General features: G+C 38.3%; 1 protein-coding gene across 1 annotated transcript; it reads left to right on the forward strand.

The window, feature by feature from the left end:
- Nucleotides 1-14,064: 14,064 nt before the first annotated feature.
- LOC103403063 (abscisic stress-ripening protein 1-like) lies at nucleotides 14,065-14,620 on the forward strand. Its single transcript, XM_008341881.4, has one exon. It carries the CDS (start codon nucleotides 14,080-14,082, stop codon nucleotides 14,554-14,556), a length of 477 nt encoding a protein of 158 aa, XP_008340103.1. The 5' UTR covers nucleotides 14,065-14,079; the 3' UTR covers nucleotides 14,557-14,620.
- Nucleotides 14,621-15,515: the final 895 nt, after the last annotated feature.

Below are 15,515 nucleotides of genomic sequence, written 5' to 3' on the forward strand. Positions count from 1 at the left end.
GTTTCTCAAGCAATGAGAAGAAATTCCATCTAGCAATCTTGTTTAGTACTATTGGGCCTGCCAATCTGGGCCTAGTACCGTCTGTTTGACTTTATAGTGGCCCACGGTCAACCACGATTACTTAAGCCTTTGTGAGAAGCTTTCTGAAGGGTGAAAACTCCATTCAGGGCTCAACAGACCCAGTTTCAACTTCCCAGTTAAAGGACAATTGGGCTTCTTAATGTATGGCATTGATGAGAGGGTTGTGATATTCATGCACTTATTTTTACTTTTTACATATTTTTTGTTAATTTTTGTCATTTGATATTCTTTAATTCAATCGATTCAACGTCCACAAATTAAGAGGGAGTGTATGAAGTAAAAAAAGATGTGTGGATAGCACACGCCTTGATGAGAAAATATGGGATTATGGATTCATTGAATTGTAAGTGCGTAACATTAAAGACAAAATAACAAATAAGGGTGTGCGGAAAGAGAAAAGAGTTCTGCATGTTAATCCAATACTCCTTTTAATGCTAAACATGATTAGGGGGATGGATTGGTAATATATTCTTGGAATACTTTGGATGCGGTTCTTAGTTCTTAACACTCTTTGACTAAAACCTTAATGATATTCAAAGTTTGATCAAAATCCCTTAACTTTGTACACCTCATTATATTACTATTACTATTTATATTTTTATAGTTTTGCCATTAATTGTTTGATATTTTATGAGATTTATAATCATATAAATTTAAAATCCTTGATTATAATACTATTAGAAACGGCTACAATAAAAAAAATTCAAACATTTTGATTGAATAAATGGATAAAAACTATGTAACAATAAGAAATAATAAATGGCAAAAGAATGTATCCAGAGTGTTAAAAAAAATTGGTACATTTTACAAGAAAAAAATTGGTACATTAATAAAGAAGAATGGGTATAAATTAAAACTAAAAAATTATGAGTACAAATGAAATTTAAAAAAAATATGGGCACAAAAAGAAATTAATACATGGGTACAAATTAAAACTAAAAAGAAAATACTACAAATTAAAAAAAAAAAGTTGCAAATTAAAAGTGGGTACAAAACTACAAACTAAAAATATAAATATATGATACAAAGTTTAGCCATAAAACATAAATATACTATACGTAATTTTTCTATCATTGATTAATTATATAATGTCACGTGAAGGTAAACACATGGGCACAAATACAAAAAAAAAATATATATATATATATATATATATATATATATATATGGGTACAAATTAAAACTGAAAACGAAAATTGGTACAAATTAAAAAAGGTTTGCAAATTAAAAATGGGTACAAACTAAAAATAAAAATATATGATAAAAATAGCCATAAATATAAATATACTAATTGTAACATTTTTAACACTAAAGGAATATATTTAAAAATATTGTATTATTGAAATAATTAATGATGTTATTAATACTCAATGACCTTAATCAAAAATTAAAAAGAAATAAGATTTTAATCAATGAAGTAACAAAAAGAGGAATGAAAACCTAATTTCTCCTATATTCTTTGAATTCAATTTTAATGAGCATTATCCATGGCGTTGAGGTCCCCGAATATTGTATTGAGTTAGGTGTCTTAATCCCGAGGCCACAAGGTCGAAGTAGTGAGATTAAGTACAAGTAGGATAAGTAATCCTACGAAAATGCACATAATATGATCATGGAAGTGTGGTATTGATTATTTTCAACCAACGTTGTTGATTTTTAAGTACCATACATCAGATAGGATTCAAACAAGGAACCTTACATAACAACAACAATAACAATAACAACCATCAAGCTTTATTCCGCTAAGTAAGATTGGCTATATGAATTCTAAAACGCTATTGGACTTGTTTTTGCATCAAGTCTTCCGTTAGTACCAAGTACTCCATATCTTTCTTTTTTTTATTCTCCTTCCAAGTCTCCCTAGATCGTCCTCTACCCTTTGTCAAAGTCTTTGTCTCATAATCGCATATTCTAACCGGAGTATATGTACGTCTTCTATTCACATGTTCATACTACCACCTTAACTAATTTTATCTTCAATTGAGACCACTCCCTACCTAAACCCTAGACTTTACATAAAGAGACAAAAACACAACTAATCCACTCCCACTACTTAATCCTACCCGCCAAACTAATCAATCCTAAAGAGGTTCCGCAGTTAAGATTTTAGTTGAAAGCGATGAGAGCGTACAAGTGCATAGCCACAGTAACTACGACTCATGAGACCTAAAACTTGATCCAAGAGAGCTTCCTCCAAACCTAATAAGGGTCATTCTCTAGTTGAATATTATTCTTCAAGTCCAATCCATCTAAATTTCCTTCTCTTATATCCGTTGATTTGGAATTTGAATGGTAGTTCCCAAAAGACAGTTTAGTGAAGTAGCTAATAACTCCCCTCTACTAATTAGTAGAGTCATTAGGAGCTCTAAGAAAGGTTATGTTGACATCTTTGTGGACGGCAACTGCATCTGTATGTAAATTCATCACTCAAGTCCTAAACCCTGGTCCAGCTTCTATTGATCTCAATTATTAACCATTATTAAAAGCACTAAACAGGTACATCAGTCAGTTTAAACACGTAGTAAGTGGAGGAGAAAGGCTCTTTAGCTATGCTTTAGTGGGGTGCATTCTCATGCATGTAGCCGTACAAGAAACACGATAAGCTCTTGCCCTATACACTTTCTTCATATCTAAGTGTGAAAATGTGAGCACAAATTCCCACATATGTGAGAGACCAATTAAGCATGCGAGGACTTGTAAGAGATTGAGTTACTATCTATATTGTCATTTGGTTTTGTGGTGGAACCTCAACTTTTTTCATGGTATCAAAACATGTTGGCTCACGTGTGAAGCCCAACGGCTACACGTGCTTTACATCACTCCATTTGTATTGTTCACGTGTTTGGCTTGAAAATTCGTCATCCATGAGAGGGTATGTGAGAATGTGAGGACAAAGTTTGACGTCAGTGAGTACCAAATCATGTAAGGATTTATAAAAAATTGAGTTACTCTCCATATTACCAAACAACCCTTAAACTAGCTCAGTCATTTATCAAGTAATCCCAGTTTTGTTTTCCTATTTGATTTAATAATTTGTGCATACAAAATGTCCTAAGTAATATTACTGATTTTATTATTATAATAGTTTCAAACATCGTAGTAGATACAGTGTTGAATTCTACAGTTCCGATTATAAGTCTAATCTATAGTAGATCACATACGTCATTTTGCTTACGTAGTGCAGAGTCTTGTTGCAAATGAAAATCATTTGTACATTGTAGGCGAGTAATTAGTCATTTACTCAAAGATTTGTACCACACTACTCAAGCATTCAACTTAAAGGTCTCGTTTGGTATACCATATATAAAACCGGATAGGACTATTAATACGGAGTTGGGTGTTTGGCACCTTCTCGTATTAAATTGGACCAGACTAATTTAATTTGATCCACTTATTTTACACAACATACACCCTCTTACTAAAACTGTCCAAAATGGGCGTATTATTAGTCGGGTCTCTTTCCTTCTTTCTCGCACGAACTGGGCTCTCTCTCTTAAATTCCCTCGCCATCGCCCTTCTCTCCGTCTCCTTTTCTCGCCATATCTTCATCTTCACCAACCGGATTTGTTCTCCCTGTCACCTTCATTGTCTGATAGTTGGAGATGCTCACAGAGACCACTCGCACCACCACCGCACAAATTTGGAAAGATTTCATCTGGGTTTTGGAACCTTGACTGCGAAACGATGATAAGATTTGAAAATTCGAAAGGATTTCGTATGGGTTTTATGATTTTGCTTGTTTCCTCTTTTTTGTTTTTTGATAGTAATTTAGTTTCCTTAATTTCTGGTTTTTGAATTAGTTTCAGACACTATTCTAAAAATCTCCGCCTAGGCATTAGGGGGTTGGCCACTGCCCCGATTAATGCCTAGGCGTTTGAAAATTAAGAAATGGTGCTTAGACTTGCTGAGTCACCCGCCTAGACCGCTTAAGCACCCGCCTAGCCCTCCTAGACCTGCCTAGACACCTGCCTAGGTTTCAACTCACTTAGATAGAAAATAGAATACTTTCCTTTTGCATTTTATTGTTTCCAATAAATTGTAAGAGACTTTTTGAACACTTAAAAAAACAGATCTTAGATGTTTGCTCCTCATGTTTTCATTATGTTCCAATACTTCATAATATATATTGTGGATGCAAATTTCCGCATTTTTCTTCTTGGACAGAATTGCACCTACAAAACAATTAACCCCTTAGGTCAAGCCAAAAGCCTCACGCGCCCACGATGAATGGGGGGTGCTTTGGCCGAAGAACCTCTAATGTCAAAGTTAGAATTTTGAGAGAAAAGTGTTTAGAGAATTTAGAGAATTTTGCAAGAGGATTCAACCTAGGTTTTTGGAGAAAATGGGGTGGTATTTGTAGGGGTGTGGCCAACCCATTTGGGAAAGATGGGAACCAGCCACATTTAGTGGTTTTTGGGGTGTAATTTACAATTAATTAGCTAATTAATAAATTAATATCAATTAATATAATTTAGGAGAAATAATTTGGGAGTTACCTTGTGAGGGAGATTTTGATGAGGATGGATGAAATATGTTTTGAATAAATACATATTTTGATTACTTTTTACCTTGATTGAGACATGATTGTCCGCTGCGTGCGCGTAGAAGTTTCAGTGTGCCTTAAGGGTAATTTTGTCTTTTTACCCTAGAATCCATATGTCACCTCCATATTTTTCTCGATTATTTTTTGCTCCACAAATGCCCCCACACTTGCTGGGCTGCTCGCAACAAAGGGCAGCAGGTGTAGAGATCTCAAACTTTGATGCAGATTCTCACTTAGACTTGGAATTAGATTCTTATAGGAAAGGGAAATAAATCACATCCAAAGCATATTTAAGCCTACCTTAAGTAGGAGATTAAATCAACTACGAAGGGCAATTATTTATCCCTACAAGAAAGAGAGAAAACTAGAAGATATTTGTTCCCCCTCCTCTAGCACTTTTATTTTCTTGCCCGTGCAAAAAACGGTCTTCCGTTGATTTCTTTGCCTTCTCTGCGCCTCTCCAATGTAAGAAAAACTTTATTCTCCTTGTCTTCTTCTTGGATGGTGCTGCCAAATGATAGTCGTTGAGGTGGTGCAGCACGTTGGCTGACAGGGGCCAGGAGTTGGCTTGGTATGGGCCAAGGAGAATGTGTGGCAATGGTCATTTGCTTGTGCTACTCAGCTTGACTAAAGCCAAAGACTGGCTCAGCATGGGCCTAGGAAGTGACGTGGCATGGGCCATGGTTTGGGTTGTTTGCCAAACATGAAGACACTGCTGGAGTTTGATTTCTCAACTGCCGTAGATGAATCAGTCAAGGATATAGGTACTAAAGATGAAATGTCGGATGAGCGAACTGTTAAGTACAAAGTGGCTGTTGCCTCTTGACCATTTGTTGCTTAGTTGGTTGTCAAGCATTCGATCTTTTAAGCTATGTGGTCTTCTCGTACTAGAGAGCTTACCCAAATGGGTGTTGGGAAATTGGTTTATCCTCCTGCGCTAGAGAGCTTACCCAGATAGGTGTCGGAGAATTAGTTTATCCTCTCGCACTGGAGAGCAATAAGTTTACCCTCTGGAACTAAAAAACAATTAGTTTACCCTCTCGCATTGGAGAGTAATTAGTTTATCCTCTTGCACTGAAGAGCAGACTCATATGGGTGTCAGGGAATTGGTTTACCCTATCGCACTAGAGAACAAACCTATATAGGTGTCGAGGAATTGGTTTACCCTCTCGCACTGGAGAACAGACCCATATGGATGTTGGGGAATTGGTTTACCCTTTCGTACTGAAGAGCAATTAGTTTATCATCTCACACTGGGGAGCAATTAGTTTATCATCTTGCACTGGAGAGCATACCCATATAGGTGTCAGAGAATTGGTTTACCCTCTTGCACTAGAGAGCAAACCCAGATAGGGGTTTGAGCAGTTGTTGTAAACAACAGTTGAGCCAGGCGTATGAATAACTTTTTGAATCTTCATTGAGAATAAATAAATGAATCAACTATGCTAGAAGGTAGAAATTGCATAACAAACTGGATAATCATTGACTTGCGAGGCCTTGTTCGTCGAGCTGCTTAAGACTTCGAATTTATTTGGAGAAACTTTAATGGGGTTCTACTTCCCCTATTTGTGCAGGCCGTATTGTTGACTTGTCAAGATACTTGTCACACCGACCCTCATTTGTCAGCTTCTTAAGGTACTGCTTCCACTTTAGGCAGCCGTTGGTAGTGTGGCCCGGTCTTTAATGGAATGCGCAATACTTTGTATGATCCAGCCTGGTAAGAGCACCTTTCATGAGTGGCGGTAGCCCGAACCAAGGTTCGTTCTTGAGCTTGAGGAGAATTTGGCCGATTGGAACTATGAACTTGTTGAATGTTTTGGGCGTTGATTCTTCTCTAGTCGGGGAACGTTCCATGCACTTCTTTTCTGACTCATTTTTGTTAGACTGTTTAGCCTCGTTCTGTAGTGCGTGTTTTTCCACCAAAGCATACGAAGCTGTTAGGGTCAATTTTTCTCCCATGATTAATTTTCTATATAAATGGTGTTTGGTGAGATGCCCATTTTTGAATGTTGCCGTTGCTATGTCCTCGTTACAGCCAACAATCTTGGCCTTCTCCGCTTTGAACCTCTTGACATAGTCGCGAATTGTCGCCCAAGGGTCTTTTATGATGCTGAAGAGATAGTCGGATGTCCTTTTGATTGAGCGGTTAGACGAATACTCCTTAATGAGAACTAAGGAAAGTTTGTTGAAACTCCGGATTGATTGTGGTAGTAGGGTGTGAAACCAGTCTTGCGCCTCGCCTTGTAGAGTTGTGGTAAAATTTTGGCACATAAGCGCGTCGTATTTCCTAAAGAGGATCATGGTACTGCAGTAGTGATTGAGATGTCGATTCGGATATTTGTCTCCCTTATACGGAGTGAAGTGAGGCATAATGAACCCGCAAGGTGGATCTGTCCGCTCGATCTCATCAGTGAATGGTGACATGTCTATGTTGGTCATGTCTTGTCGAATCACATCGTCAGCAGCCTTGTTGCACTAGAAATTGTACAATCGTTCAATTAGAAGCCTCTCAACTTCTTATTGAATTTTCCTCTGCTAGGGCAGTGGAACTTTTAACTGCCCCCGATCGTGACCTATTGCTCTAGGCTATTATTCCTTATGCTCGACTCATCTATTTCGTAGCTGCGATGCATATAGCACATTCCTGGAAAGCAATTAAGTTATTTGCTGGCTGCCAATTGAACTTGAGTCTGATTGAGTGACTACTTCTCTTCATCTGCCGTGCTGCCTACTCCAATGTGAGGTGGAAAATGCTCATTGCGAGCCTAGTTGTGAATGAACACTTCACCTGGAAGCTTGTCCATGTTGATAATCAGAGTGTGGCCTCAACCGTGAACGTATACTCATCTGTGGGCTTGGTTGGGAGTGCACACTCTTCCGCGCGTTAAGATGAGAGTATACATTATCTCGATGACCCAAGCAAGAGCATAAACTGCTAGAACGCTTGGATCGTGGCTGGTTGAGGGGCTGCTTACCGGGACTTTGCTGGAGAAGTTCGTCATCTGCCCTTGTCATGCTTCGGGACACCTCATCTAGGGCACATTACATCTTGGTGCGTTGTAAAATCTAATTCACCAAGGTCGTCTACTGTGCGAGGGCGCTTGTCAATTTTATGACTTGTCGAGACAAGTGTGGTTCGTCATTCGGGTTGCAAGAGCTTTGACGGTATGAGTGTCCTTGAGTAAGGGAAGTGTAATGGACTCCGGGATCGAGATCACCAAGTGAGCCACGGGAGCGGGTTAGGCCGCAGAAGTGGGTCGTGCCACGTGTGGGGCGAATAGGCGCGATGCGACGTTGGGAGCGCATTAGATATGGCCTGAGGGAATGGTCAGAGTGGCTTAGGCGTGCGATGCGTCTTGGGCAGCAATTTGGGCCTGCTCGTACTGGGCTTGGCTCAGCTGCCTTGCGGCGTGGGTTACAGATTGGGCTGCCTACTGAGCTACTTGCGCAGCTGCTGCCAGTGCCTTGGCCTAGGCCTGGTCTTGGGTTTGGACTGACGTAATGGCAGCGCATAAGGCCATAGTATGTTACCATAGAGCTGGCCCACTTCCCACTACCACGGTGGTCCCCATGGCTGCCATAGTGGTGGTGTTCCGTGGTGGCAAAGTTGTTCCTCTTGCCGTCGCGTTGAGCCTTGTAGATCGTCGTGGTGGGGCTACATCGCAATCTCCATCACTTGATCTGAATCTTTGAACGTAAGAAGTTTCGTTCGTTATGGTTTCCAAATTTCTTATCATTGTATTTTTCTTTTACGTTTATTCAAATAATTTTATAAAAAATTCTAGGAAGTAGAACGTACGAAAAATCTACAAACGAACGAGAAATTATAAACGTTGAATGCGAGAGTCTTCTTCGAGAGTGTGAATCAAACTCTCAATGAAAGCACCAATTTGTGGATGTAAATTTCCGCATTCTTCTTCTTGGACAGAATTGCACCTACAAAACAATTAACACTTTAGGTCAAGGTCAAGAGCCTCACGCGCCCATGATGAATGGGGGGATTTGGAACCTCCAATGCCAAAGTTAGAATTTTGAGGGAAAAGTGTTTGGAGAATTTAGAGAATTTTGCAAGAGGATTCAACGTAGGTTTTTGGAGAAAATTGGGTGGTATTTATAAGGGTGTGGCCGGCCCCTTTGGGAGAGATGGAACTGGCCACATTTAGTGGTTTTTTTGGTGTAATTTACAATTAATTAGCTAATTAATATAATTTAAGAGAAATAATTTGGGACTTACCTTGTGAGGGAGATTTTGATGATGATGGATGAAATAGGTCTTGAATAAATACCTATTTTGATCACTTTTGACCTTGATTAAGCCATGATTGTCTGCTACTTATGCGTAGAAGTTTCGGTTTGCCTTAAGAGTAATTTTATCTTTTTTACACTAAAATCCACGTGTTGCCTCCATACTTTTCTCGATTATTTTTTGTTCCACATATATGTCATTCTATTTTTTTAGTTTATGATGAAATTATATATATTTTAAGTATAAACAGACACTTATTTACACAAAATACAATAGATTCCGCCTAGGCTTTGCCTAGCCGCCTAAGCGCTAGGCCCCAGCCCGCCGCCTGATTAGCATCTAGTATCTTTTAAAACCTTGGTTTCAGATGTATTAGGAGATGCTACGATGCATTTCAACCCTTTTTGGGCCAAGAATTGGTTAGGGAGTAAGGGTTTGGAGAGGGTGGTGCGGCAGAGAGATCTGGAGAATGGGTGATTTCAATTTTTTTTACTTTTCTTTAAATAATTTGATTTAAATGGAGGACAAGTAGGAAATGCAATATCGAAGTTCAAAATGACAAAAGGCTTCTTTTTTTTCTTTTTTTATATTTGATCCACTTTGTGGTTGTGAATATTATTAAAGGAAAACTAATGAAAATGGCTTGAAAACTTTGAGTTTTAATGATAAGGACAAAATAAAGGGTAAAGTGAATAGTACCAGGATTGACTTTTTAGTGTAAAAATGTGGTTTTTCGTTAAAGTGAACAGTACCAGGTGCTTTTCGTTAAAGTTCCCTATTATTAATTGTAAAAACATTTTTTTTTTCCATTAATCAGGAATTTTTATCTTAAAAGTAATAATACTTGAATTCCTCTTATCCGATATAGTACCAAACACAGTATAAATAATACGGTCATTAGTCTGATACTACACCAAACACCCGACTAATTTAGTCAGTACTATCCGACAACTATTTATCTTATCTGACTGAAATAGTCAGTATAGTCCGAGCTGTCAAACAATGTCAAAGTTAAAGTTGATAGGACAAATAAATTAACTATTCCTAATTAAAGTCAAAGTTTCTAATTAAATAGAATCCCCTTGCATGTGGTTCAGTATAATAGTGGATATGGTGTTAGGTTTCTACCGATGCGCCTAGGGTTTGAAAATCTCCTCTCCTTAATTAATGTAATAGGTTGGACATTTTTACCAATGCGTTCATGATTCGAAAATCTTCTCTCCTTAATTAATGTACCCTTCCTTCCTCTTAATAACAGTAAAAAATTTATTTATAAATAAATAAAAATAATAATATAAAAAAAAGCCTGCCCATTGCAAGTTGTAATAGGAAGGGTCTTTGATTCGTATGGTTAGAGGAACAAGTTGTACACTTATTATTACCCTTGATATCCACAACCTCTCTTAGTCATGATACATACTAGTTCTCTTATGTTAGAGGATTTTCACCTATTTTGATAGATTAGCATCAAGGAGTGGAGAGATTTTTGTGTGAGGAATTCGGAGGTGGTGGATCATGAAAGTGGTTTGAGAGGGAGTGGAATTAATTTAGAATAGGTCGCTAGGATTGTGCCACATGTTCAATTTTACTTTTGATGAATAATGGTTTTGGTGTTTGTTTCTAGATTAAGAAATATTTTTTGGAGACACGAGACAAATTAAACTCATAGCTTTACTATCACAGAAGATGAATTTTTGCATTTTCACTTGGCGTGTTAGGAAATATTTTTAATTGTTTCCTCTTGATATTTTTTTTTCCTAGTTTCTAACGATTTGTTTTTAAATTTTTTTCTTTCGAAATAAATTGTGACCATTGAATTAAAGTGATCATTGGAGTCAAAATGTTAGAACTCTCCCATGTTTCATAGAACCGCGTTATTTGCATTGTTGACCGTTGCTATGGGCTCACGTGCTACTTCACAAGAGATTTTTTAGTGTGTTTGGTTTGTGTGGCCCCACTTTTGTGATGGCTTTTTGTGTTCCTCCTTGAATTTGTCACAACTGATCCATTGTGATGAATTTGCATCGACGGTTTTTGTGTTTTGTGTTGTTTGTGGTGGCCATGTTGGTGATTTATTTGTTGTGCCTTACTCTCTCCAGATCAAGAATTTAGTCACTAGAGAAATGCACCCAGCGGCAACCTTTTTGCAATCGTGTTTTAACTTTTAATGAAATACCATTATTGTTTCGGATAAAAAAATGTTTAAAGAAAGTTGAGATTCTATCATAAAACTAATTCTCAATTTAGGAAGTAACCCAACTTACTTATCAACCTATACAAGATAATTTCTCTCATTAATATGTGATCCATTCTCAACACGCCTTATCATATTTGGTGAATTTTCAAGCTTTACATGTGAACAATACAAAGGAGTGACGCGGAGCACGTGTGACCGTTGAGCTTCATACGTGTGATAATCTGCTCTAATACCAAAAAAGCAGTTGGGTTCCACCATAAACCTAATTGGCAGGTAATATGAAGAGTAACTTATAAGCTCATGCAAGATCTCTTCTCCTATCAATATGAGATTCATTCTTAAATTTTGATAGGAAATTTTGAAAACTAACTAATTTATACCTCATATAGAATTATAACTATTAATTTAAATTTACAGTAATTATAACCAAAAGTTGATGTAAAAGTACAAATATACTCTTAGAATAGAAATTGAGAGATAAAAAGAAGGGAGTTTTAACGAAAAGCCCACGGTACTGTTCACTTTAACGAAAAACCATATTTTTACACTAAAAAGTCAAACCTGGTATTATTCACTTTACCTTTTATTTTGTCCTTATCATTAAAACTCAAAGTTTTCAAGCCATTTTCATTAGTTTTCCTTAAAAAGAATAGAGCTTGAAAACAGATTAAAAAAATTCAAATCAAATGTAAATTAAATTAAAAGTTGAAAAAATAAATACACGTAACCTAGCAGCTATCCTATCCCACTACTCAGTCCTCCACCGCCCGCCCACCCACCCCCGACCACCACACGTTGGCGGCTGCAGCCTTCTCTCACCACCTCACCCCCCACATTTGTGTGTACAGTAAACAATTCCTCCTCTAGCAATCTTATGTTTTGTTTTCAATTTTTTTATTTTCAAAGCTATGGGCTAATGGGTGTATGATCAATTTGAACTTTTTGGTTTTCATTAGTGTGATCAATTTGAACTTTTTGGTTTTCATTAGTGTGATTGATTTTCACGGTTGATGTGGACTTGCGTTTTATTCGTTGCAGAACTTTTACCCACCACCAGATCTTGAACCAGGGTGGGGTGGGGAGGGCAGGCTCTTCCGGATTCGAAGCGCCACCTGCGGGGTAGTGGTGGTGAGGGTGGGCGAATTGACAATGGAAGGGGATTTAACTGGCCAGTTATTGAGATTAATTTTAATACAAAATTATAATGTGTATTAAAGAGTATATTAATAATTTCATATTAATTTTTTATTATAATTATCGGAAATTGTTATTGGCACTCTAAAATTCTCAATCTATACTTTAAACTTTCTATATTTAGAAAGAAAAATACACTTATGAGAAGTGTAGAATAAGATTTTTGAAGTACCAATAACACTTTCCTAATTATCATAAACTTAAAATGATGGTTATAATTCTATATGAGGTCTAAATTAGGCTATTTGTCCACATTTCCCACTTTTGATAGGAAGTTGAGAAAGAGTTGGGTACGCTATAGTTTTAGTTCCAAAAACGGAAATAGATAAAGGGTTAGGTATGCTATAGCTCTATAAAGGGAGATTATATTCACACACCTTAAATTAATTTCCTCATATCTTTTTAACTTTTTAATATTCTTTTTAAATTTTTAATATTTTTTTATCAAGTGTTAGTGGTGTGTAGAAAATATTAAAAAATTAAAAGAACATAGAAGAAGTAATTTGGAATGTGTCAATATAATCTCTCATCTATTAAAGGGAAAGATGAAGAGAAACGGGGAGGCAGATTGTCTGCCCTCCTGTTTGGGTGTCATTCTCATCCCCTCCTATTTGTGCGGTCACGGTTAAGCCACGTCAAAATTTTATATTCTTATTATTTTTTGTCTTATTATCTCTATAATATATATATATATATATATATATATATATAAAATGTTGACGTGGCTTAACTGTGACCGCACAAAATATGAAGGGATGGGAAGGGCACCCAAACAGGAGAGCAGACAATCTGCCTCCGAGAAAAGGGCTTGCATTATTTTTTGCAAGCATTAAACTCTTGATACAAAATTAAAATGCTAGGGCTAGGAGGACCACATATCTTGTGCATGCTACCTTAGTCATGTGCTTAAACAACGGAGTAGGATTATCTCCTGTTTATACCATATTTAGGGCCTCGTATTTAGACCTCGTATAAATACTCGGGGGACTTAAATGTAATTATGTAATAAAGGAAGGGGTAAATATGTAAAAAGGGGAGAATCCCTTATTCTATAAAAGGGCCTCCTCACCCACACAAACTCTAAATCTCTCCTATCTAGAGCAAAGCTCTCACACTCTCTCCCTCACAAATACTCTCAAATAAATACATAATCAATGTAGACGTAACCCAAACCTTGGGGTGAACCACGATACATCTTGTGTCATTTACATTACTTGCAGATTCACGGTCAGATTTACGTTGTTCCAAGACCTCCGGTTTTGTGCATCAACATTTGGCGCCGTCTGTAGGAAACGACACGAAAAGCTATGTCGGTTCTCTTTCATTTTTTTCATCTCACCATTATGAAAACTTCACGATCTCCACCGTGAATCTACAGATAAATCAGATGCTGACCGACTTTAATCTCTCATTAACAACCACAGATCCAACATCAACGGCTCAGGTTGCTTCTGATCGGGACCCACCAGTCACCAACCATTCTGATAATCCCAACAAACCAAACTTTGGCATATCATCATGCATCCTACCAAGTTGTATAGTCCGGACCACACCATCACAACCCACGTTACAAATCCTCATCCTCATCATAACCATTCTGTTTTCCGCATAATATCCAAAAGCCTATCATGTCTGAAGAGAAGCACCATCGCGGTCTCTTCCACCACCACAAGGATGAAGACAAACCCTCAAACTACCCTCAGTCTGGCCACTTTGATGAAGGACATCCTAGTGGCCTCGGTGGTAGTTACGGTGACACCAATGATTATTCTGGTGAAGAACGTACCGGTGGCCTAGGTGGTGGCTACGACGACACCAATGCTTATTCTGAGTGAAGGACGTACCTGCGGCCTAGGTGGTGGCTACGGCGACACCAATGCTTATTCTGGTGAAGGACGTCCCGGCGGCTATAGTGGCTATAACGAGACCACTACTTACTCTGAGGAAAGAGTTGAAAAACCCGAAGGTGGCCGGTACAGTGAAACCACGGCGGCATATGGCAGCACCACCACTCATGAATCTGAACTTGATTACAAGAAGGAGGAGGAGCACCACAAGCATCTCAAGCACCTCGACAAAGTCGGTGTGGCTGCTGCCGGCGCTTTTACCTTGCATGAGAAGCACAATGAAAAGAAAGACCCAGAGCATGCCCACAGGCACAAGATAGAAGATGAGATTGTTGCAGCAGCTGCAGTTGGTTCGGGTGGATTTGCTTTCCATGAGCATCATGAGAAGAAAGAGACAAAGGAAGAAGAGGAAGAGGCTCATGGAAAGAAGAAGCATCACCACTTCTAGATCTATGTGGATTGTGGAACATCATCTTTTGACTACATATGCAATGTTGTGTTTTTACTAGTTATCATGTGGTGTGATCACATGCCAACCCCATCGCCACTATCCAATATTCAGCAGGCAATCTCCTCCTCATCTGTCGACGCAAACGAGAGCTGCCGAGTGAGGTCTGGTGCTGAAGACGGACGAGAAGACCGGGAAGGCCCTCATCGGCGTCTGTGCTCACAACGATGAACTCGAGAATACCGCCTCAATTTGATGTCACGCATGCGCCAGGACGGTTATGGCTTCGATTTTGTCAACTACAGCTTGATCATTCAGTCCCTTACCCACTCCAACAAGATTGATTCTCCAATCACGTTCAAGCTCTACAGGGAGACTGAGTCCGAGAACATTGAGATTGATGACCAGCTCTTCTATCGTGTCGTTAAGATGTTAGAGGTTACTGACGTGGTTTCTATCACCGCTGCTCTTGCCAATGCTTCTATCGTGACGTGGCAGGCGAAACAGCCGCTCCTCAATTGAGCCGTTAAGATGTTCGAGGTTACTGACAGGCACCAAGTCTATCCTGTCTCAGCTACTTTGGTTCAACAAGTTTCTGGAAAGTAAAGGTGATACAATTCCCACTTCCAGATAGCCTTAACATGGCTAGCAGAAGATAAGACTTTATTGTTTTCTTTATGATTATTCCTCAATTGTTTTATGAATAGTGCTCCACTTTCCCCAAAAACCAACGGGAAAAGCCACGGGAATAAGAAGATAAGAGTCCCACAACAGCACTAGTATTGCAAAGCGTCTGATTTTCTAATAGTAACGTGGAGCTTGCCGTGCTCAGTATTAAAAAAAAATGAAAAACAGCGAAGAAGATGCCCCTATTTTCTGAGAAAGCAAAAGGGAAAAGAGAAAAGCAAAAGAAAAAGCAAAAGCAAAGAATAAACACCCCACCAAAATGATGTGGTTTA

Source organism: Malus domestica, chromosome 16 (genome assembly GCF_042453785.1).
Source record: "Malus domestica chromosome 16, GDT2T_hap1".
In the NCBI taxonomy this organism is placed as follows: Eukaryota; Viridiplantae; Streptophyta; class Magnoliopsida; order Rosales; family Rosaceae; genus Malus; species Malus domestica.

Coding starts and splice junctions, on each gene's coding strand:
- LOC103403063 (XM_008341881.4), top strand. CDS start 14,080: ATGCTTATTCTGAGTGAAGGACGTACCTGCGGCCTAGGTGGTGGCTAC.